The sequence below is a fragment of the Danio rerio genome, chromosome 18, assembly GCF_052040795.2.
Source record: "Danio rerio strain M-AB ecotype USA chromosome 18, GRCz13ab, whole genome shotgun sequence".
NCBI lineage: Eukaryota > Metazoa > Chordata > Actinopteri > Cypriniformes > Danionidae > Danio > Danio rerio.
The window spans coordinates 40310761-40333324 of record NC_141038.1 but is presented as its reverse complement, the minus strand read 5'-3'; the positions used below and the strand labels follow the sequence as shown (position 1 = coordinate 40333324).

General features: G+C 38.4%; 2 protein-coding genes across 2 annotated transcripts; both read left to right on the top strand.

The window, feature by feature from the left end:
- Positions 1 to 6521: 6521 nt before the first annotated feature.
- On the top strand, positions 6522 to 14885 carry six5 (SIX homeobox 5). Its single transcript, NM_131720.2, is given in 3 exon segments — positions 6522 to 7301; positions 11469 to 12937; positions 13023 to 14885. Coding segments are annotated over 3 exon segments (2865 nt in total). The 5' UTR covers positions 6522 to 6609; the 3' UTR covers positions 13727 to 14885.
- Positions 14886 to 17477: 2592 nt separating this feature from the next.
- Positions 17478 to 20902, top strand: six9 (SIX homeobox 9). The gene is given in 3 exon segments (NM_001130608.1): positions 17478 to 17914; positions 19758 to 19921; positions 20710 to 20902. Coding segments are annotated over 3 exon segments (708 nt in total). The 5' UTR covers positions 17478 to 17506; the 3' UTR covers positions 20846 to 20902.
- The last annotated feature ends 1662 nt before the right edge of the window (positions 20903 to 22564 follow it).

The following is a 22564-nucleotide window of genomic DNA, read 5'->3' as shown; positions in this document are numbered from 1 at the left end:
TGGTCTTACACTTCATATTTTCAGATTTTTCATAGCATGTGTATTAATTCCGCTACTTTTACTATAAACCAACATATCAACCATTTGGTAGAAATTATGGAATGTGCTAGGGGCGAGGCAGTGGCGCAGTAGGTAGTGCTGACGCCTCACTGGTTCGAACCTCGGCTCAGTTGGCGTTTCTGTGAGGAGTTTGCATGTTCTCCCTGCCTTCGCGTGGGTTTCCTCCGGGTGCTCCGGTTTCCCCCACAGTCCAAAGACATGCGGTACAGGTGAATTGGGTAGGCTAAATTGTCCGTAGTGTATGAGTGTGTGTGTGAATGTGTTTGTGGATGTTTCCCAGAGATGGGTTGCGGCTGGAAGGGCATCTGCTGCGTAAAAACTTGCTGGATAAGTTGGCGGTTCATTCTGCTGTGGCGACCCCAGATTAATAAAGGGACTAAGCTGACAAGAAAATTAAAGAATGGAATGTGCTAAAAAATGCATTAAATGTGTGAACTTTTTTCTTGGTGGGCCAGTAAATTCAGATTTTGTCATTTCTATATTGAAAGTACACTTGTAATTTTTAAAGTGAACTTTACATCATACTTAGTTTACAACTAACATTTTGCACTTGATGTATACTGAAAATATTTCTGCATGTGTTGAATTTAAACAAAAAATAATAATTTAGAAATGTTCAACTTGATTTGTTTGTTAAACTCAGCCCAAATAGGCCTAAATTGTTTACAACCAATTTACGTAAAAAAATTTAAATCCAAGGAATCATTTTTGAACCATTTTTGTACCTATTTATTTATGTCTTTATATGTTTTATTAGTTTAGACTTGATTATTTTAGCTTAAAAGAAGCATACAAATAGCAAACTTGAATAATAAAATATTTTTTGTAAGGGATAGATACCAAGACTGCCCAATCAATAATATCCTACTTCCCAAACCGCCTTTAAAGTAATATAAAAATATAAGACTAGAATATGTAAACAAGCACCAAAGATCATCAACAGCAAAATCTTTCTATCCTATGGAGAAAAAAATAAAAATCATAGCTTAAAACATTTCTAATGAAAGATTTATTTTCCTTATACTGGCACTGTGATAAGGAGATCACTACTAAATGAGTACCAATGTTTAATGAAATCATTCCATTTGTATAGCTTTAGTTTATCTTTGTTGTTTAACATGATCTAGCAATTAAAATATTTGTATTAAACTGCTCACATTAATAAATGTACTTAAACTAATGAACAACAGTTGTATTGTATTTTAGTAAGTATTTTTTTAACGATTAATAAATACTTTAGGCGACACAGTGGCGCACTAGGTAATGCTGTCGCCTCACAGCAAGAAGGTCGCTGGTTCGATCCTCAGCTCAATTGGCGTTTCTGTGTGGAGTTTGCATGTTCTCCCTGCGTTTGCATGGTTTTCCTTCAGGTGCTCTGGTTTCCCCCATAGTCCAAAGACATGCAGTGCAGGTGAATTGGGTAGGCTAAATTGTCCGTAGTGTATGAGTGTGTGTGTGTGGATGTTTCCCAGAGATGGGTTGCGGCTGGAAGGGCATACGCTGTGTAAAAACTTGCTGTATAAGTTGGCGGTTCATTCTGCTGTGGTGACCCCAGATTAATAAAGGGACTAAGCCAACAAGAAAATGAATGAATGAATGTATAAATACTTTAATATAACAATTTTTTTATGTTAGCAAATGCATTAAAAATCCTCACCTTTTAATCACTCAAAATTAAAATTTTATGATTTTTTTCTTCCTTTTGAATTTTTTATTTTTTTAAGATTTATTTTGGGATTTTAGCCTAAAGTAGATAGGACAGTATTGAGACAGGAAGCGATGTTGGAGATAGAGGGTAAAGTCTAGATCGGATATGCGGCCGGCCGGAAGTGCGATATGCACATTAATAAAGCAGCATTTTTTTTGACACTGTATAACAATAAATAATATTTTTACAGTACTGTGAAGGTTGGGTTTAGGGTTGGGGTGGGGGTAGGCGTTAAAAAATACATTTTTTTGGGGGTAATTTAATAGATAACATAACTAATACTCGGTACAAGTACAGTTTTTACATTACTGTGAGGGTTGGGTTTAGGGTTGGGGTGAGGGTAGACATTAATAAAATACAACAAATGAGAAATTTAATAAATAATAGAAATAATTTGCGTTAACTTCCGGCCGCAAACGCATCCGCTCTAGCAACAACCGAGATAGAGGGGGGTAGGGATATGTCCTCAAGCTGGGATTCAAACTCAGGACACCCTGACGAGCTACTGCACCATATGTCGGCGCTCTTATTTTTTATTTATTTTTTTTTTATTTTTGAAGAAAAATCTAACAGGTTTGAAACAAGGAATGAGTAAATGATTGCAGATTGTTTTATATTTCGGTGAGCTATCCTTTCAAAACATTTTGTTTTAGCATGTTGACAACTTTATAATTTTATCAAAGTAAGATGGATATTTTGATAACCAAGCCACAATTAACTGAATCTCCACAGTGTGAAGTGAAGTGCTACACATTTGCAGAGGTCTTGACTGCACAAGACTGGCTGTGTTTTTAAAGGCAAGTGTGCACAAGCAGAAGATCAAAGGGTGAGGGGTTACGGGCTGACAGGAGAGAAAGTTGTAAGACGGGGCTGACAAACTACAGCCTGATCTCCCGCCTTCCTGAAAAAAAAAAGTTTACATTCTTGTAAAGAGATGATATGGAGGTGCAGAGCTCTGCTTCATCTCACCCTGTCCTTCTGCTTCCAGGTGTGCGTGTCCTCTTTCACATTTAAACCCTCACTCTCCCTGGCCATCCAGCATGCAAAGTCACACACACACACACACACACACACACACACACACACACACACACACACACACACACACACACACACACACACACACACACACGCAGACACACACACACACACACACACACACACACACACACACACACACACACACACACACACACACACACACACACACACACACACAAACATGTTTGTTTTTGTGAAAAGTGGGGACATTACATAGGTTTCCATTCATTTTATAAGGTCCAAACCGTATATTATATTGCCCTCACCCCACTCCACCCCTAAACCCAATCATCACAGGAGACTGTGTGCAGCTTTACTCTCTGATTAAACTCATCCTGTGTGATTTAAACGCATTTTGAGAAATGAGAACATCACCAATGTCCTCATATTTCACCTCCTTTTTGTAAAACCTGTGTCATACCCATGTCATTATACAGATTTGTGTCCTGATATGTCACAAAAACATGTACACACACACAATGCTGGATTGCCCAGGTTAATTCTTCTACTTACATACAGTTAAGAATTATTAGCCCCCTTTGAATTTTTTAATTTTTTTAAATATTTCCCAAATTATGTTTAATAGAGCAAGGACATTTTTACAGTATGTCTGATAATGTTTTTTTTTCTTCTGGAGAAAGTCTTATTTGTATTTTGGCTAGAAAAAAAAAAACTTTTTAATTTTTTAAAATCCATTTTAAGGTCGAAATTATTAGCCCCTTTAAGCTATATATTTTTTTGGTAGTCTACAGAACAAACCAGGATTATACAATAACTTGCCTAATTACCCTAACCTGCCTAGTTAACCTAATTAACAAAGCTAAGCCTTTTAATGTCACTTTAAAATCTATAGTGTCCTAAAAATATCTTGTAAAATATTGTGTACTGACATCATGGCAAAGATAAAATAAATCAGTTATCAGAAATGAATTATTAAAACTAGAAACAAAAATTGGAGAAAAATAAACAAGATGGGGGCTAGTTCAGAGTGTTTAATAAATAGTTAATCATACTTCAACTGTAAAATCATTGTGATGGATTTCCTTGATATATCAAAGTTCAGGTTCAAGGGACTTGATCAAAATGATCAAACATTTCTAGAGATCAGGGTATAGATTTTTTTTTAGATTTATAATTTAAGTTTACTTGAAGTCTACTTACACTTTAACTAACCATGAAACTCCATTTTGTTACCCTACAGGAAAACATAACTGCCTGTCCTTTTTTTTTTTTGCTACTTTAACTTTATTTATGATGCATTATAAATTTAATCTCTGTCAAGGGGCGGCATGGTGGCTTAGTGGTTAACAATGGTTTCTTTGTAAACTTTGCATGTTCTCCCCGTGTTCGTGTGGGTTTCCCCCACAGTCTGACGACATGCGCTAAAGGTGAATTGAATAAACTAAATTGGCTGTAGTGTATGAGTGTGTAAATGTGAGGAGGTATATGTTTCCCAGTGTTGGGTTGCGTCTGGAAGGGCATCCACTATGTAAAACAAATGCTGGATAAGTTGGCGGTTCATTCCACTGTGTCGACCCCTGATGATTAAAGGGACTAAGGCGAAGGAAAATGAAAGAATGAATTTCTGTCAACTTTATGAAAATCTGTAGTTTAACAAAATGAATTTATTGACATTTTTGTGCTTTGAAACAATATCATGTATAACAGAAATAATAAAATAACAGAAAACATACTGGCACTTCATTAACAGCTTGTATTATAATTTACAAACCAACCCATACAATACATCTTTACATTCATTCATTCATTTTCTTTTCAGCTTAGACCCTTTATTAATCCGGGGTCGCCACAGTGGAATGAACTGCCAACTTATCCAGCATATGTTTTACACAGTGCATGCCCTTTCAGCTGCAACCCATCACTGGGAAACACAATACATCTTTTTTCATAAATTAACTATGGTGAAGTCTTTAACAACAAGAGTGTCAAAGCAGACATCATTTAAAATCATAAACAAACAGAAAGCGCAAATGAATCTTAAATAACATGTATTATTTGTAATACAAATATATATTATGTAACAAATCATTTCCATACCTTATTATATTTTAGCTAGGTTTAAAAGAAATGTTTCTTGGGTTCATTTAACTTACTAAACTAAAAAGGATAACAATAAAATTTAAGGAATAACATTTTTAAACTGTTAAACTGTGTATTATTGATCAAATAAATGCAGCCTTGATGAGCAGAATAAGCTTTTTAAAAAGTATGTGAAGTCATACAATCAAATAGGTTTCATTAAAAACTGAATTAACCATGAGTAACAATTATAAATCATATATGCATAACGTTAATCTGAACTTTTACAAATGCAATAGTAATAATAGAGATAATATCATTAATAATAATAATAATAATAATAATACATTTTATTTATAGGTACCTTTCAAAAAGGACACCTTACAATATAATCATAAAATACAAAGAGTAAGGAAATAAAAAATAAAAATAGTAGACATTGGACCAGGAAATCATTCAAAGCAATCCTGAATTCAAAAGTTTTAATTGAGATATAAAAATGGAAAAAGAGCCCACAACAATATATTCATGAATTAAAACTTGTGTCTCTTAAATTCTGGAGAAATAAAAAGAACATAAACAATTTAAAAGTAATTTCTTATCAGAACAACCTCTTTGATGATATTAAATGGTCATATATGTTTGGTCACTCCCTAGATTTTTTTAACAAATAAAATTAAAGAAATATTTTTTCAAATTATTCAGATTTTATCCAGTTAAACCATTTTTACAAAAATTCAAAAATGACATTAACGTGTCTCGCTCTTTCTGAGACTTCTTCTGAATCTGTTGCTTGTTTTGGAAAATGTCCCTTTGTTAAATCTTTCTGGTCTGATGTGAATTCTCAAATTGTCCAAAAGGTTTGTATTGATTTTTCTTCATGCTAGACATGATGTTTTGGGGGTTTATATTAAAGAAAAACAATTCCTTAAATTCAACTTTTTGCATAAACCTCATTTTATTTAATGGAAAGTTTTTCATACACAAATGCAAATATACTCAATGTAAGCCAATTTTTTTAAATGAGAATTGGAACTGTATTTAAAAACTATCACAGACGTTCACAACAAGAAAGCAATTGAAACATACCTTTTAAAATATGTGCTTTATTTAATATTCTGCATTAATTTGTTTTATTTTTGTCATGTGCCCTCATTTATTATTTTTTTCTTTTTCTCTCTCTCTTTGTCTTTATTTTCCTTTATTATCATATTTATTTTAACATTGTTACACTTCTCTTGTGGCAAAAAAAGTAATATTTATATTCCTTGTACTTTCATTCTATCGGTTTTGTATTTCTATTTGTTGTAATGGCCTGTTGTTATTGCAAAAAAACAAACACAATTTTTTTTAAATGTTATTCATTAATGTAAAACGTATTGCTCGCTGCGTATGTTAAAAGCATTCACTTTTGTAAAAATGAAAGAAACAAGAAACCTTTTATAAAGCACAAACAATAAATAAAATTTCTGCACGCGATTTAGTTTCATGCTATAACAAAATCTAAATGTGTTTATTGTTTATTTTCCAATGTGAAACAAATGTGCTATGGAAAAAAAGAGTATTGCACAATGGTACTGAAGCAGCAGGCCTGTAGTGTGAGTGCGTGTGTGTGCTGGTGGATGTAGATGGGGGAGGTTGACGAAACGCAGGGGCGTGACGCGTCTCTCTGCTGCAGCGCTCACTCGCCTACGGGAGAATGGGAGAGAGACACCGAAGGGGAGGGAGGAGGAACTTGAAGGAAAAAAGTTAAAATAAAAATGGCTTCCTTGTCTTTGGAGTCCACAGAACAAACTGAAAACGGCCCAAAGGAGAGCGCGCAAAATGAAGCCAAAGTGAAAGAGGAGACGGACCCGGACGAAGTTTCGGAACAACTGTTGCAGAGCTTCCAGAACTCGGCGCTCAGTTTTTCCACCGATCAAGTCGCGTGTCTGTGCGAAGCGCTCCTGCAAGCGGGCAATGTGGATCGCCTGTGGAGATTTCTCGCCACCATCCCTCCTTCGGCCGACCTGCTACGTGGCAACGAGACCCTGCTGAAGGCCCAGGCTCTGGTCGCTTTCCACCGGGACGAATTCAAAGAGTTGTACGCCATCCTGGACAGTCATGACTTCCACCCGAGTAACCATGGGTTCCTGCAAGACCTCTACTTGAAGGCGCGATACAAGGAGGCTGAGAGGTCCCGGGGTCGCAGTTTGGGCGCCGTGGATAAATATCGGCTGCGCAAAAAGTTTCCTTTGCCCAAAACCATTTGGGACGGAGAGGAGACGGTGTACTGCTTCAAAGAGAAGTCGCGCAACGCTCTGAAGGAATGTTACAAGATCAACAGGTATCCCACTCCGGCCGAGAAGAAGAATTTGGCCAAAGTTACCGGACTTTCTTTAACTCAAGTGAGCAACTGGTTTAAGAATCGCCGACAGAGGGACCGGACCCCGTCCGGTACCAACAGCAAAAGGTAAGCGTGTTTAATTGGGAGTTCACGTCTTTCAGGCCCAAAAGAAACATTCTTGAGCCAAACCGAGAGAGGAAAGCGGTAAACAAACCTCTCCTGTGTGCGAGGTTTACATTAGGACAACCCGTCATCTTGACATCTGAATAGAATAAAGCTAACATTCTCATTTTACCTCAAGGACTTTTCCAGTGTGCAACAGATAAAGGCAGAGTTGTATTTAATAAATATTTAAGCTGTGCACATGGAAACTTTGCGTTTGTTTATAAACAAATGGCTGATGCAGGTTGTGAAGATGGGATGTTTGTCTTGATAGCACACTTATTGATAAAGTGTAAATGACAAGGAGGTCTCGGAAAACAGACTGAAAGCATGTTGCTTTGTTGTGAAATGTGAGATAGGGGCGCCAGGAGTGGCTCGAGTTTCCTGAAATCCTGCACCACAGTATCTTTCTGTGTCCATGGCCTGTAAATCTCAAGGCAGAGAGAATAGTGAATTAAACATAAGTATGTATGTGATTTAAGGGTGGGCTACTTAAACTGGACCCACAGAGTACTGGAAGTAAACCACAACTAATCTGTGAACGAGTTCAATACAATTTAAAACATTGTGATGCCCTCTGCTTGTGGTCACGGTTTCAATCTATTGAGGTAAAGTTGATTTTATATTCGCACATTTAGACTTTCCCCTTAATAATATAATTTCAGAAAAGTTGTCATTGCAAATTATTATTGAAACCATATTAGCAGCCAACAACCAAAAAACAACATTGTTTACAGTCAATTTAATAGTGCCAATGTTGTTTTAAAGTCAAGCATGTGATTTCAGCCTGAACATTCAAAGTACTATAATAAACTATATGAAGCTGTCACTGAACGAATGTGCGAATATAAAACCAACTTTACCTTCATTTTCACAATTCTTTTCACCACCTTGGTAATGATGAAATCGTTAGTGCTATTGATATTGTTAATTTTGCAGATTTGCAAGACTTAAGCTAATCACTCTTGAGGCTGGCTTTGATTTGGTCTATGAAGCATGAATTAATAATTTATCAATAATTAGAATTCGTTATAAGTTAACACCAATAGAAACTATTATAATCTCTGAAGCAGGGTTATTTCCTAAAAGCACACACATTTTGCACAAAAGCATATTCACAATATTTTCATTGTGTTATATAATTAATTGCAATAAATTGCTGTATAGTTCCTGTTTACAGTAGGTGTTTATAACAAAGATGAAAATGTGTAAATATGTTCTCTTTTTCTGTTATTTGTTGCTGCACATTTAAGAGCATGCAGACGTACATATGGCGACTGGTAGGCATGTTAAAAATGTAAATATATTATGGCATGTGGTACAGTTACTTCAGTATCATTGAGGAACTTACATTAATTGTTAGAACTGTTGTTAAATGGTTTTCCTATTATCCCTGCTCAGTTGAATTTTAGCAATTTTGTTGTGTGCTAATAAACTATTTAATAGTAATTTTAACAATGACTATTTTCTTACATTCGTCTTATACATTTCCTTTAAGTTAACAAAAGATCAGATTATTCTTCTGCATTGGGTGAATAGTTTAGCATATGTACGATTGGTATTGTAAGCATTTTATGCTTTTGTGTTTCTGGTATACCAGGATGTGCGCATCCTGGTATACCACTACACAGAGACTGCATCATAACAACTGTGTACCCTTGAGCCAGAAGTATAAATGGTGTTTAAAGGAACACATTTTACGTCACCTAGAGTTAAATTGTTGAGTTTTACTATTTTTGAATCCACTCAGCCGATGTCATGGTCTGGCGGGAGCACTTTTAGATTAGCTTGGCATAAATCATTAAATTACACTGTTAGCATCTCACTAAAAATGAATAAAACTATTAAAAGCTTAAAACTTATGGAGTAACAGTGTACTAAGACTAAAAATGAAAAGTTGCTATTTTCTAGGTCAATATGGCTAGGAATCAGGTATGTGCAGAGATATTTTAAGGGAAGTGGAAAAAATAACACTTTTTCTCATTTATTTAAAAAAAATAAATATATTGAAGGATAATTCACACACGGAAAATTACAATATACTCACCCTTAAGTAGTTCCAAACCATTCTGTTGAAAAAAAATGAAGAATGGACACTGACTTCAATAGTAAGAAGAAAAATACTATAAAAGTCAGTGGCTACTGACAGACAACATGGATCGAAATATATTCCTATTTTGTTTGTTCAAGAAAATAAAGAAACTGAAAGCGGTTCGGAATAGGAGGAGTGGTTATGATGACAGAATTTACATTTTAGGAAGAACCATCTCTTTAACAAAACATTTTGTTTATTCCCTCACCCTTATGTTAATTTCATTTCAAGTTTCAACAGAAACATCCTGCATGGTCTGCTTTAGAATTCACAAATTTTATCACAAGAACAGACTAAGAAACAATTAGCATATGTTGTCCTTGTTTTTAGTGTTAAGTAGCCTAACATAATATGTTCAGAATAAATCATTAGACAAAAGAGGTGCATACTTTCACTATTCAGCTGTCTTCTCTTCATTAGCTAGCCTATGTGCCCAAGATATATTGCCTTGGCTAAACCTTAGCCAACATTTCATGTCATCATTTGATGGATATTAGCGAGACCAATTAACAATATTTGCTTTGGGTCTTTCGTTAATCTTTTCTCACCATCACACTGTAAAGAAGTCAACTGACGAAGGAATGTAATTTAGCCGATCTGCCAATCATAGTGTACTAAAGTGATAGAGGTCAGCTAGAATTGCTACGCAGGTAGACTTTACTTGTACACTTCATTCTGGTAACCACCATATTAGAATGGTAGAGTCCTCTTTAGAGTCCCATCGCATGCAGAAATGGCTGGTTCGGAGTAGCTAAACAAGAAATGTTTATCTTATTGTAAGGGAAAGTTGTCCACAAATCGCAGACAAAATATTAACTTAGGGTGCTTTCACACCTGTGAATCGATTCAGTTGTTCCGAAACAGAGATTACAAGTGTTACTTTGTTGCTCTTTGCTCTTGGAGCGGTTCGCTTTCACATTGCAAAGTTTCTAATGGGACCAAAAGAGCTAAAACAAGTCACGTGCGAGTAAACTCTCCTCATATTGGTCAGAGTGTCAGGGTTTATTTTGCAGCGTCCCGCTCAGCTGTCAGGAGAGGTGGCGGTTTTATGGTGATTGTCAGGGTGCGCGCGCGCGATGTGTCTGAGGAGAGATGCGGTGGGGAGGGGTGCGAAGGGTGCGTGACGAAGCCTATTTGAGGACCGGGAGGGAGACGCGAGATTACCGGGAGATCATCACTCTTTTGCGGGCATCCGGAGACTCGCGAAACTTCCCGCCATACTCATAAATCTCTCTTCATATAGCCGTATGCCTATTACATATCCATAAAACACTGTGATATAACCGCGCTCGGATCGGATCGCTTTCCCACTGTAATCGAACCGCTCCAGGGTTCGTTTCAATCGAGCCGAGACCACCTCATTTAAGCAATCTCGGAGTGATTACTTTGGCGCTTCCGCACTAACTGGGCAATCGAGACACGTTCCGAAACAAAAGTGTAGGTGTGAAAGCACCCTTAAATGTACATATATTGATTTATAATTAGTAAAACGAATTACAATAAACCCCTCAGATAAAAGGGCACAGTCCCTGGAGAAAGAAAAAGGTCAGAGGCTCAAGCAAGGGAGTTGTGAAATTTCCAAACTAATTTTGACGTTCCTTTAAGTAACAAAAATTACTTGAGTTTTTGTTAAAAAGTAACACTGAACACTGTTTTTAGTTTGTCTTGCAGGTCTACACGTTAGATGTGTATCAGTGGCAGTATGCACAGCAAATTGGCAGTGGTCTAGAGCAGGGATGTCCAAACTGGGTCCTGGAGGGCTGGTGTCCTGCAAAGTTTAGTTCCAACCTCAATCAGACACACCTGGGCCAGCTAATCAAGCTCTTATAAGGCTCTCTAGAAACATCCTTGCAGGTGTGTTGAAGCAAATTGGAGATAAAATCAGCAGGACACTGGCCTTCCTGGACCGAGTTTGGACACCCCTGGTCTTGAGATTTCTGCCCAAATAACAAGCAAAAAAATGAGGACTAAGAATTGATGCTAGGCAATAAAAGCTTTTTCACCATTTAACTAAATGTAATGTTTCTGTCTTTTTTTAGTGAATCTGATGGGAACCACAGCACAGAAGATGAAGCCAGCAAGGGTGATCTGGAGGATATTACTGACAAACCTGCTGCTCAAGAGACGGGCAGCTCCAATGCTTCCCTCATATCTGTCCCTGGTGCTCCTTGTGGTACTGGTCAACTTGTTCTCAACAGCCCTGGGGGATTCCTTACAAGCCCTCATCCACTGCTGCTCAATGGGAGCCCTATTCTCTCAGGGGCAGGAACTGGGGTCATCATTAATGGGTTGACACTGAGCGATGGCCACACAGTCACACTCAGTCCTGTTACAGCTAATGCGCCATTGCTACTTAATGGGGCTCAAGTAATCTCCAAAGATGAACGGGGCATTAGTGATTTGGAGGCCCAAGGCAGCCTGACTACTGTGGTTCTAAATCCACAAGCCAGTCTAACCAGCACAATACCTCTATCTCTTAGCGAGGACACAAAATCAACCAGTAGCAATGTTTCTCCACTGGATTTCATCAGTCTTCCAGAGGCCTTAAAGAATACAGATAATACTCACCCAGTGCCTGCAAACTCTATCTCCTTGCCTACCATCTCCACTTCTGTCATCTCTTCTACATCTCTTTCTTCAGGAATTCTGGCCCCAAATAGTATATCTGCATCGATACCTGGCTCTGTGAGTTCAGTCATCTCAAGTCCTGTAGTTCCACTACAGCCCACACAGCCACCGGAAATTGTTGTATTAGGAAAGGCTGAACCTCTGTCGTCAACTTGCAGCTCTTTTTCTAGCCCACAGGTGCTGTCTTTACCCCAGGTGGTACCATCAATACAGGGTGTTCCAGTATCTCAATTGATGCAGCCTCCATCTGGGACCACTGTATCATCCCGCCCTCAGCTTGTTCCAGTCTCCCCAGTCAACCCCCAGTTATCCCAAGTCTCCATTCCCCAGTTTCCGACACAGACTTTTCACATGGGTCCAAGACTTGCTCAAGCACAGCCTCAGAATGGCTCAGTTACATTAAACACCAGCAGTGCTTTAACACTCCCACAGATTGCTGATGGACAAGTTACACAAGTACTAACACCTCAGCTAGGAAACGAATCTACTTTAGCCTCTCTTCCACAGATACAGACCTCTTTAGGGACACAAGTCATACCCATCTCTTCCCCAACTCAAGTTGTACCCATATCTCAAACCAAAGACTCAAGCCAAATGGTCCCCCTGTCACTGCCTCAACTTATGCCCGTATCATCCATTACGGGAACAACTGGAACCTTCTCCTTTCCTCAGGTGGTCCCAGCAACTCCATCTCTATCCATTCCGTCCCATGGAGGTGCTTTCCAGATTCTAACATCTGGAGCTGGAACAGGTTTAAGTGTTGCCCAGGGACCAATACGCTTGAGCCCGATAGGGCCTCCTCAGAGTGTCCCTACCGGAACCATTCCAGGTGTTCAACTTCTCAACTCTGGAGTGATTAAGCTTCCAACTGCCTCTCCAGGTAGGCCATACAAATTAACCAGAAGTGGAAAATTGTTCTTGTGTTGTTTTGTCTTAAATTAGATCTTTATTCTGTTTGTCTCCAGGCAATATCCTGTTAGCGGGTGGCATCGGGAGCAGCCCCATCCTAAGTGTTCAAAACGGCAAACTTATACTCACTATCCCAGCTGGCATTCAGTTTGCCAGCATGCCTGTCAAGTCCGTCCCAGACAATTCAGTCTCAAGCAACAGTAACCTTGATTCACAAATCTCTACTGTACATTCACTTGAGAATCAACCAGCACCTCCACTTATTGCTCAAACCTCCAATTCACTACAATCATCTCCTTTGGCGTTTGTTGGCTCCTCTGCACTTTATTGCAGCCCTGAACCAGGGACCACTGCCAATACAACCCCAGGGGCCTCTCCTAACACCCCAGACTCTTCCAGCACTCCAACGCCTACAAGCATCCTACAATCCCAGCAGGCCCTTAGCCCTGATAGCATGTTATCACTCAGTCCAATCTGTAGTGGAGTGGTAACTGGGCACCACCTTTCCCAGCCAGCCTGGAGTCCTGTCCCACTGTCCTCCTCCGCCAGTCTGACATTGTTTGACATGCGTGGGAAAGGGGAACTTCCTGAGGACCCTGCTTTGTTGGGCCTGCCAGGAGGAGAGTCTCTCCTGTTGGGCACTCCTTCTCCGGGTGAGGATATGGAGAGAGATTCTCATCTGGATGACGACATGGATGGGGATTCAAAAATTCTTACACAACTGCAGTCTGTCCCTGTGGATGATGACCTGGGATTATAGCTGCCAGCCTGTTGAGGCCATGTGCAACAAGTATTAAATCTCTGCATGAATGAATTGCATTCAATTATGTCCCAGAAGTTGAGTCTTTCCTCACTTCAAATGTTAATGCTGCAGTTGTTTAGCATTAAGTTGATAATGCAAACCTTTCTTAGATTTTAAATTCGGTTGTGAAATCAATGCTTTCAGCAAAATTAAAAATAGCGGGTGTAATTGTTGTAGAGGAAAAAACTGAGGAAACATTTTGCTGAAGAAATTTGTGCACACAATTTTCGCTTTTAGGAATCTAAGTTTGTGTGTGTGCAAGTTAACCTTGTTTTTTGATAAGAAACAGAGCTTGATGCATTTTAGAAGGGCTTACATGACTCCCTGAGTGGTAAGAAGGCACTCGTATTTCAAAGGCAATCTAGATTGTTTTAGTTGGGATAGAAGAGCATGTGGGAATGCCTTCTTTTGTGCCTTACATTTTTGTTACTTGTCTTCTTTAGATTCAAGGACTCTAAACAGTGCTTTTATCTTTTAAGAATAAATAGGAATATTAGGTTTACCTTCTAGAGACCTAATGAGAGAAACCTAGAGGTACATACATGTTTATACTGATCTCAGAACAGTTATCTTTTGTGTGAAATTTGTTGACTCGAGTCTGAAATGAGTACAAACGTCAGCTGTCCTGTTTAAGTGCCTTTTAAAGGTCCCTGAATGCACCAACAGGACCCTACACTGCACTGGGAGAGTAAAATCAAAACGTATGATTCATTAAACTCATAATACTCAGTGGAAGACGAGACTTGTTGACAAATTAACCTTTAAATGTGACTGCATTGGATGTACTAGATCATCACTGCCTGCATGGTTCAGGTGCTGTTTTAATAGTTTCTCTAAACATATTAAGCAAGTGTCAGATTTCAAGATGGCAAGGTGCCTGGAATTTGAACATTACGCTTAGAACATGTCGTGAAGCACTCATACTATTTCTGTTGTTTCTTTTAGTCAATGTATACATAATCTTGCAGTATGTTCTTGATGGTGATGCTGACAATGGAACCCTTGTACATTTTGGTAAAATCAAAAACGTACTTGGAAACATGATGCTGTGTTCACACCAGATGCGGAACGCGCGGATAAATCGCGATATTCACGCGTAAATAGCCGCGTCAACATTTGAGTATACTCGCTTCATACGCGCGTCAAACCCCGCTTCATTCGCGTGTCAAATTCACATCAGAACAGACGCGGATTTGCATGATTGGCAGGGCTTCTGTCTGCCCGAAGACTCTAGCTTCATAGCTAAATGGCTAACATGGATTTTATGAAGAAAATAACAGTGTTTATGTGCTTTATGAAGACTGAAAAACAGCGTCGATACGTTTAGGGTCGTGTCTGAGTCCACTACATTCTTTCAGAGGTGCATCCAGCTCTGTGAGCTCATAAACTCCTCCAGAAACTTAACCTGGATGACGGAGGCTTTCAGTGGTGCTTCTGACTGAGCCAAGCCCAGTTTGATGAACTGTTGTCGGTGAAGGCTGGAGGATTTCCCTAGGAACACCGACAACAGGTTCTACCACACAATCACGCCCCCACAAGAGCATGCTTCTGATTGGTTAACGCGGCGCGAATGTACGCTAAAGTTAAGATTTTCGAAATCGAGACATTCGCGCGAAACGCTTGTTAAGCACATCAAACGCGCAAAACGCTCAATTCACCCCGCGCCATTCGCGCGTATCGCGCCGCAGGATGTCTATTTACGCGTTTGCATTGACTTAACATGTAAATCACTCACGCTTGACGCGCGTTCCGCGTCTGGTGTGAACGCAGCATTATGTTGGTTTTCCACTCATGGACATTCCAAACCTTTAACATGAGACTGTATGTAGGTTCTTGCATTTAAAGGGAATTGAAGTACTGAATCGTCTATGCAACTGTTCCACATGAAAACTGAACTCTTAAGATTTGTTTACTGTTGAAAACAGCCACTTCTTACACTACAAACTCACTATGTACTGATACAGTGAAATGTTTCTCCTTGTTTTTGTCTTGTTCTAATTGTCCTGTTTATCACTTCTGTTATATATTTAACTGTGGAATTCCTACATAACCACAGAAAATGCCTTTACCTACCCTTTATTTTTAATCAAATGCAATTTAGTCAAGGTGATTCCAAGCTTCAAAAAAGTGTGACTTTTTCAACACAGGTCATTATCACCATCAGGCTAATTTGTTTAATGCGGAGTACATCTCTGTATATTTTGCACATTTTATCGTTTTTATTCATGAAGCATTTACTCCTTTCTTCCCCCTGACCCTAAAATCTGGTGCTATTTTTAAAACCATTCAACCACACATTTAAGGCTTTTGTGGAATGATAGGCCTGTGAGATTTTGATATCTTTACGTGCAGAGTAGCCTTAATTATACCTTTGTACGTCTGTTTCAGTTAGTTGAACAATATTTTATGCATCTATCAATCATTTCGGGGTCATTCTATGATAATCTTTAACATTTTGTAGTTTAGGTTTACACTCCATTTTGTGATATAACACAAGAGTTTTCTTTGTGTAGCAGCATCTACGTTTCATAGATTTTTATGAAAGTGTTTGTATTTTACACGTGTATATACATTTGAATTGTTCCATTGACTTGCCAAAGTTATTTTTTCTTTCTTTCAAGCACCTGGACAATGACTTTTTGGAAAGTAAGGGAATGACTGTGTGCGTGCATGTATGTTTGTGTTTATCCCTGAGTATTGCTATTACTCTTCCAGAATGTAATGATTACTATGTTAATGCACATGTATTTTAGTCATCCGAATTATATATGTTTGTTCTGTTCACTTTTTAATACTTTTGCTTCACGTTCACGTAAAAAACCCCGAAAAATTATGCAGCTGATCAAACCAAAGACGTTTTTTTTTTTTTTTAATCATTTCATTTAGTAAAGGGAGATTTCATCCTAATTGTAAACAGCATCTCTTTTTATAGGGGTGTGTTTTGTACCTTATTGTTATTTTATTTTTTTATATTCCATTTTTTGATATGTAATAAACATATATAATGCTATCTACATGTTCTTTGTCTCAAATGTTTGTAACACTGTTTTACCCCACCAACTACAAACCACCCGTGGTTCTCTTTCACATCATTACATGCATAAATATACTGTATACATTTCAGCCATGCCATCTTTAACCAAATTGTCTAACAAATGCTGGAACCCTGATTTGATTAGGAAATAAGATTGCCTTCATATTTAAATACACCCCTTTGTCCACCTGACATCTTCCCCAGGTAATTGATACAAATACAAACAACACAGTCTGAGAGGTCTGTGTATGTGTGTGTGCTGGTGCCTGTCTGTTTTTTTAACCCCTATGCTCTCCGATTACCTGCATGTACCAAGTTGTCAGGGCGGGTCTTTGTGGCCAGAGAAGGTAAAACCAGCTAAAAAAAAAACAACTGATACACTCATCGACTGCACTTATTGGCTAACACGTCACCAGAGAACAAAAAGGACTATTGTGAGATCTCCATCACCTGAGAGTTTCTACACTGCATTCCCATCAGAAGGTTCTTCGGTTTCGCACACTTCTTCTGCAGATGTATTCTTGAGAAGCTTGCCGCCAAGTGGAGTCAAATACTGGATTTGAAGCAGGTCTCCGTTCTCTTTTGGGATCCTCCAGTGGACTTTTGTAAGCTTGCTGTGATTATAACTTGATTTGATTTTAGAACTTTCTCAGACAACAATTCCTCATAATTTTGTGGGACCTTTCAGGATCTTTGGTCCAGAGATGGCGATAGGCTTCTCACCTGAGCAGGTGGCGTGTGTTTGTGAGGTTCTTCTGCAAAGTGGAAGCATGGATCGCTTGTCTTCATTCTTATGCTCTTTACCTTCAATCTCCACATCATCCAACATGTATATGGGTTTTGGCCAGAGTCAGGAGAGTGTGTTGAAAGCACGTGCTGCGGTCGCCTTCCACCACTGCCGTTTTACAGAGCTGTATGCCTTGTTAGAGGGTAACGTGTTTTCCCCGCGCAGTCACCCTCTCCTCCAGCAGCTGTGGCTCCGGGCTCACTACATGGAGGCTGAACTGCAGCGGGGCCGCCCTCTTGGGGCTGTGGGAAAGTATCGCATACGCCGAAAGTTCCCTCTTCCTCGCACCATCTGGGATGGAGAGGAGACCAGCTACTGCTTCAAGGTGTTTAAGTTTGTTTAGCACATAAGTTTACTTCATAACTCTTCACAAAGTGAGTAGTCTATGGGCTAGGCCACCAGTCCAGGTGGACAATCGTGCTCCTGGAGGGTAAATGTCCAACGAAGTTTAGCTTCAGCAAATTTGCATGGATGTTCCATTTGAGCCTAAAGACCATAACTAATTGTGTGTTTAGGGTTGGAGGTCAATTTTCAGGAATAGGTTTTGACACCCATGCAAGCTGTGAATTGTGCTTTATTAGTAAAAAAGCCTTAAAGAGATTGTTAACCCAATTTACTATTTACTGCCCCTCAAGAGGTTCCAAACCTTTATGAGTTTACTGTCGATGACTAAAGATTAGGCATGGGCCAGTACAAGATTCTGACAGTATGATAACCTTGGATAAAAATACCACAGTTTCACAGTATTGTGATCACTGCTTTAAAATATATTGTTTTTAAATGTCTGTGTAAAAAAACTCAATATATTTATTTTGAGAAATATTTTGGAACAGTAAACATGTCATGCTAAATAATTCAAAAGAATTACTGACCTCTGCTGTCTTCGTTTATTTCAAAAACAGATTTTGCTTTACAATTTAAAACAACATCTTTGGATATCTTTTCTGCTGGAGATACTGTTGTCCTAAAAAGCAAAAAAGTAAATAAAAAAAGTAGTACACATGCCTTAGGAACGGTATTGCAGAAAATTTTGACAGTTTTTAAAACCTTGACTTTTCCAAACCGCGGTTATCGACCCATGCCTACTAAAGATATTTTGAAGAAAGCTTGAAACCTGTAACCATTAACTTCTATAGTGGAAAAACTTATTTTGCAATTCAATGTTTACAGGTTTCCTGCTTTTTTTAAATAACTTATTTTTTGGTCAATGGAAGGAAGAAACTTTGTTTGAAACAATTGGTTAAATGATGACAAAATTTGCAGTTTTGGGTCAACAATCCTTTAATGACTTCAAAATCTTTTATGATCTGAAAATGTGTATCAGTCACATTAATTATGTTCTCACTTAAACCTATATGTACTTTTTAAAAACGTTTATAAATAATACAAAGTTTATTGGATGGTTTATAAATATTATATTAATTGTAATAATTAATAACTATTACTTGTCATTTCTTTGCATTTTCTTTTTTTGAAATACATTTTTCTTCACCAATTTTGTGTATTCACACTATGAAATGCACATTTACTGTTTTTTCCAAAAAGTTTAGTTAAAATGTTTAAACCATTCAAAATACAAGACTGAATTACATTTGCTATATTAATACAGTACCATTATTTAAATGTGGTCTAAATCTCAAAAATGTAATAAACAATTATTTTTTATGAACACTTCTGCATCATCTAAGAAGAACAATTTTGTCATGGTAGGGGCCGTAGAAAAGACCTTTACGGTAGGCCTAGTACATGCTAAACTTACATTATCATCAAGAAATTTGTGTAATAATACCTAGAGTTTAGACGTTGTTTTGTGAAAGACGGATTGTGTTTGTTTGGAAAGCTTTTTTATAAGAGTAATAGGAATTAGTAGGCCTAAATTAAAACATGTTTGGTCGTTTTAGTCCATTTTGAATGTGATATTTACTCGTCCCAAATTGAAAGCGTGTAAGAACTGTATGAAGAAAATTTGGAAAAGTTTTTTTTAAAAATGGGTCCTGCAGCGACTGTAAAAGAAACAGTAAGCTACGGCCATTGAATGCTGCATAGGCCCCTGAACCACAGATTTAAGTTAGGCCTACCTGATGTTGTCTTGAATTTCGAGACTCGAAATAGTCCTCTTGGAAGTGATATAGCAAAAGCTTTTGTGTATTTTATTTTTTTACTGGCAGGAAAAGTCTCGAAGTGTGCTGAGAGAGTGGTACTGCAGAAAGCCGTATCCCTCGCCGCGAGAAAAACGAGATTTGGCTGCAGCCACCGGACTGACAGCTACACAAGTCAGTAACTGGTTCAAGAACCGCCGCCAGCGGGACAGAGCTGCGACCAGCCGCCAAGGGTAAGACAAACTCCTAAAAACGGCATCATTGAACGATGTGTTAGAAACGTCAAAACATTTAAACATTTTTATTTAAATGTAAAGAATACGGCTTTGACGCTGTTTAATGTGACGTCTTATATTCTTGCAGCTATTAGATATATCCTACGTGGACAAAAACTTGTCAGTCAACTAATTTGAGTAGCTAGTTTGCTAAATTTATATTTAGGCTACTGACGTTTATTATTAGTTTCGTAAATAATAGGCCTTGTGGTCATTTTTTGCATGTCGATTAACAATATTACACATTATTTGATAATACGAGTATTCTACAATTACCACACATATGAAAATAAAATATATTTGTAGAGCATTTAGTCTGGAAAACATCTGTGTATAAAATAGGAGTGGCGTTTTTAAAAGGTCTGTTTTAATTAAAACATCCTAAATACAAATGTCTATTTAACATCTGATAGGAGACGTCCAATAGATGTGTCGCAGATGAACATCTTCTAGATGTAAACACAAACATCAAATAGAAGTCTTCACGGTGTACATGTGCTCTTGGTTAAAACCCCCATTTTTAATTACAAAAAAAAAACTGTTGATGGGGCCTAAATATTGTTATGGACAAGAATCTAAATGGCTGAGAGCTGTTCTTCTGTTCTTTCATTGGTTTCTGGCTGCCCTCTGCTGGATGTGCCAACAAACTGAAAAATTAAATCATTTTACTCAAGAATTAAAACTTTTCTATTGCTACTTGACCTCAGTATGGCATGTTTTAGATTGTATACTGTTTGTTCCAGCAGAACTTCAGCAGGAGCGTTCTTGAGTTCAGATGAGGAGATCTCTCCTCCAGGAAGCCCCAGAACACTGTTCTCCTGCTCCCAGCAGCTCTCTGCCCACCCACCTCCTCTCCGCCATCTGGGACCTGCACACTACTGAGTGCACTGGAACACAGGTCAAACAACAGCAATCTAATGTGCTGCAAGCATGTTTGTGTTGAGTTTATATGTTGGAATACAGTTGACTGAGAGCAAGAGTTCAGAAAACATGAGATTTGTGGAGTCGCTGTAGTGTAATAATGGAGTGAAATTTGATAATTTGTGCATGCTTCTGAGTTTAAAGTATTCAGGCACAACAAATAATAGCAGTTAGAACTTTACTAAAGGTGTATTTTAATGAATTATTTATACAATGAAGACAACACAGTTATTTTAAATTTGAATATTCAATTTCTGTTCCTGAATACTGTTAGACTCCCCTGAAAAGAAGTTTATTTCATTTCCATCATTTGCTCTATTTCATTTATCTATGATTTTATGCATGAGTCGCTCCCCTACCAAATAGTCCTAATCAATCTAAGGAAAGAATTTTTTCTAAATAGAGCTATACAGCAGAAAAACTAAATATTGCACTGTCAGATTTTTGCAGCATCATTCAACCCTACTAAATGACAATACAATTTCACCGAAAGTTCATTCTGGAGCTCCAGTAAGTAAAACTGAAACACCAGCACAATTCACAGTGAATGGCATTTTACACTCACCGGCCACTTTATTAAGTAAACTTACTAGAACTGGGTTGGACTCCCTTTTGCCTTCAGAACTGCCTAAATCCTTTATGGCATAGATTCAACAAGGTACTGGAAATATTACTCAGAGATTTGGTCCATATTGACATGATAGCATTATGCAGTTGCTGCAGATTTGTTGGCTGCACATCCATGATGCAAATCTCCCGTTCCACCACATCCCAAAGGTGCTCTATTGGATTGAAATCTGGTGATTGTGGAGGCCATTTGAGTTCAGTGAACTCAATGTCATGTTCAAGAAACCAGTCTGAGATGATTCTGGCTTTATGACACATTATCCTGCTGGAAGTAGTCATCAGAAGATGGATACACGGTGGTCATAAAGGGATGGACATGATCAACAACAATATTCAGGTAGGCTGTGGTGTTGACAATGCTCAATTGGTACTAATGGGCCCAAAGTGAGCCAAGAAAATATCCCCCACATCATTACACCACCAGCCTGAACCGTTGATACAAGGCAGGATGGATTCATGCTTTCGTGTTGTTGACACCAAATTCTGACCCTACCATCTGAATGTGGCAGCAGAAATCAAGACTCATCAGACCAGGCAACATTTTTCCAATCTTCTATTGTCCATTGTTGGTGAGCCTGTGCGAATTGTAGCCTCATTTTCCTGTTCTTGGCTGACATGAGTGGAATCTGGTGTGTTCTTCTGCTGCTGTAGCCCATCCGCCTCAAGGTTCGATGTGTTGTGCGTGCAGATATGCTCTTCTGCATACCTTGGTTGCATTGAGTGGTTGTTTGAGTTACTGTTGCCTTGCTATTAGCAGGAACCAGTCTGGCCATTCTCCTCTGGCATCAACAAGGCATTTGCACCCACAGAACTGCCACTCACTGGATATTTTCTCTTTTTTAGACCACTCTCTGTAAACCCTAGAGATGGTTGTTTGTGAAAATCCCAGTAGATCAGCAGTTTCTAAAATACTCATACCAGTCCGTCTGGCACCAACAACTATGCCACGTTCAGTCACTTAAATCACCTTTCTTCCCCATTCTGATTCTCAGTTTGAACTGCAGTGGGTCATCTTGACCATGTCTGCATGCCTAAATGCATTGAGCTGCTGCC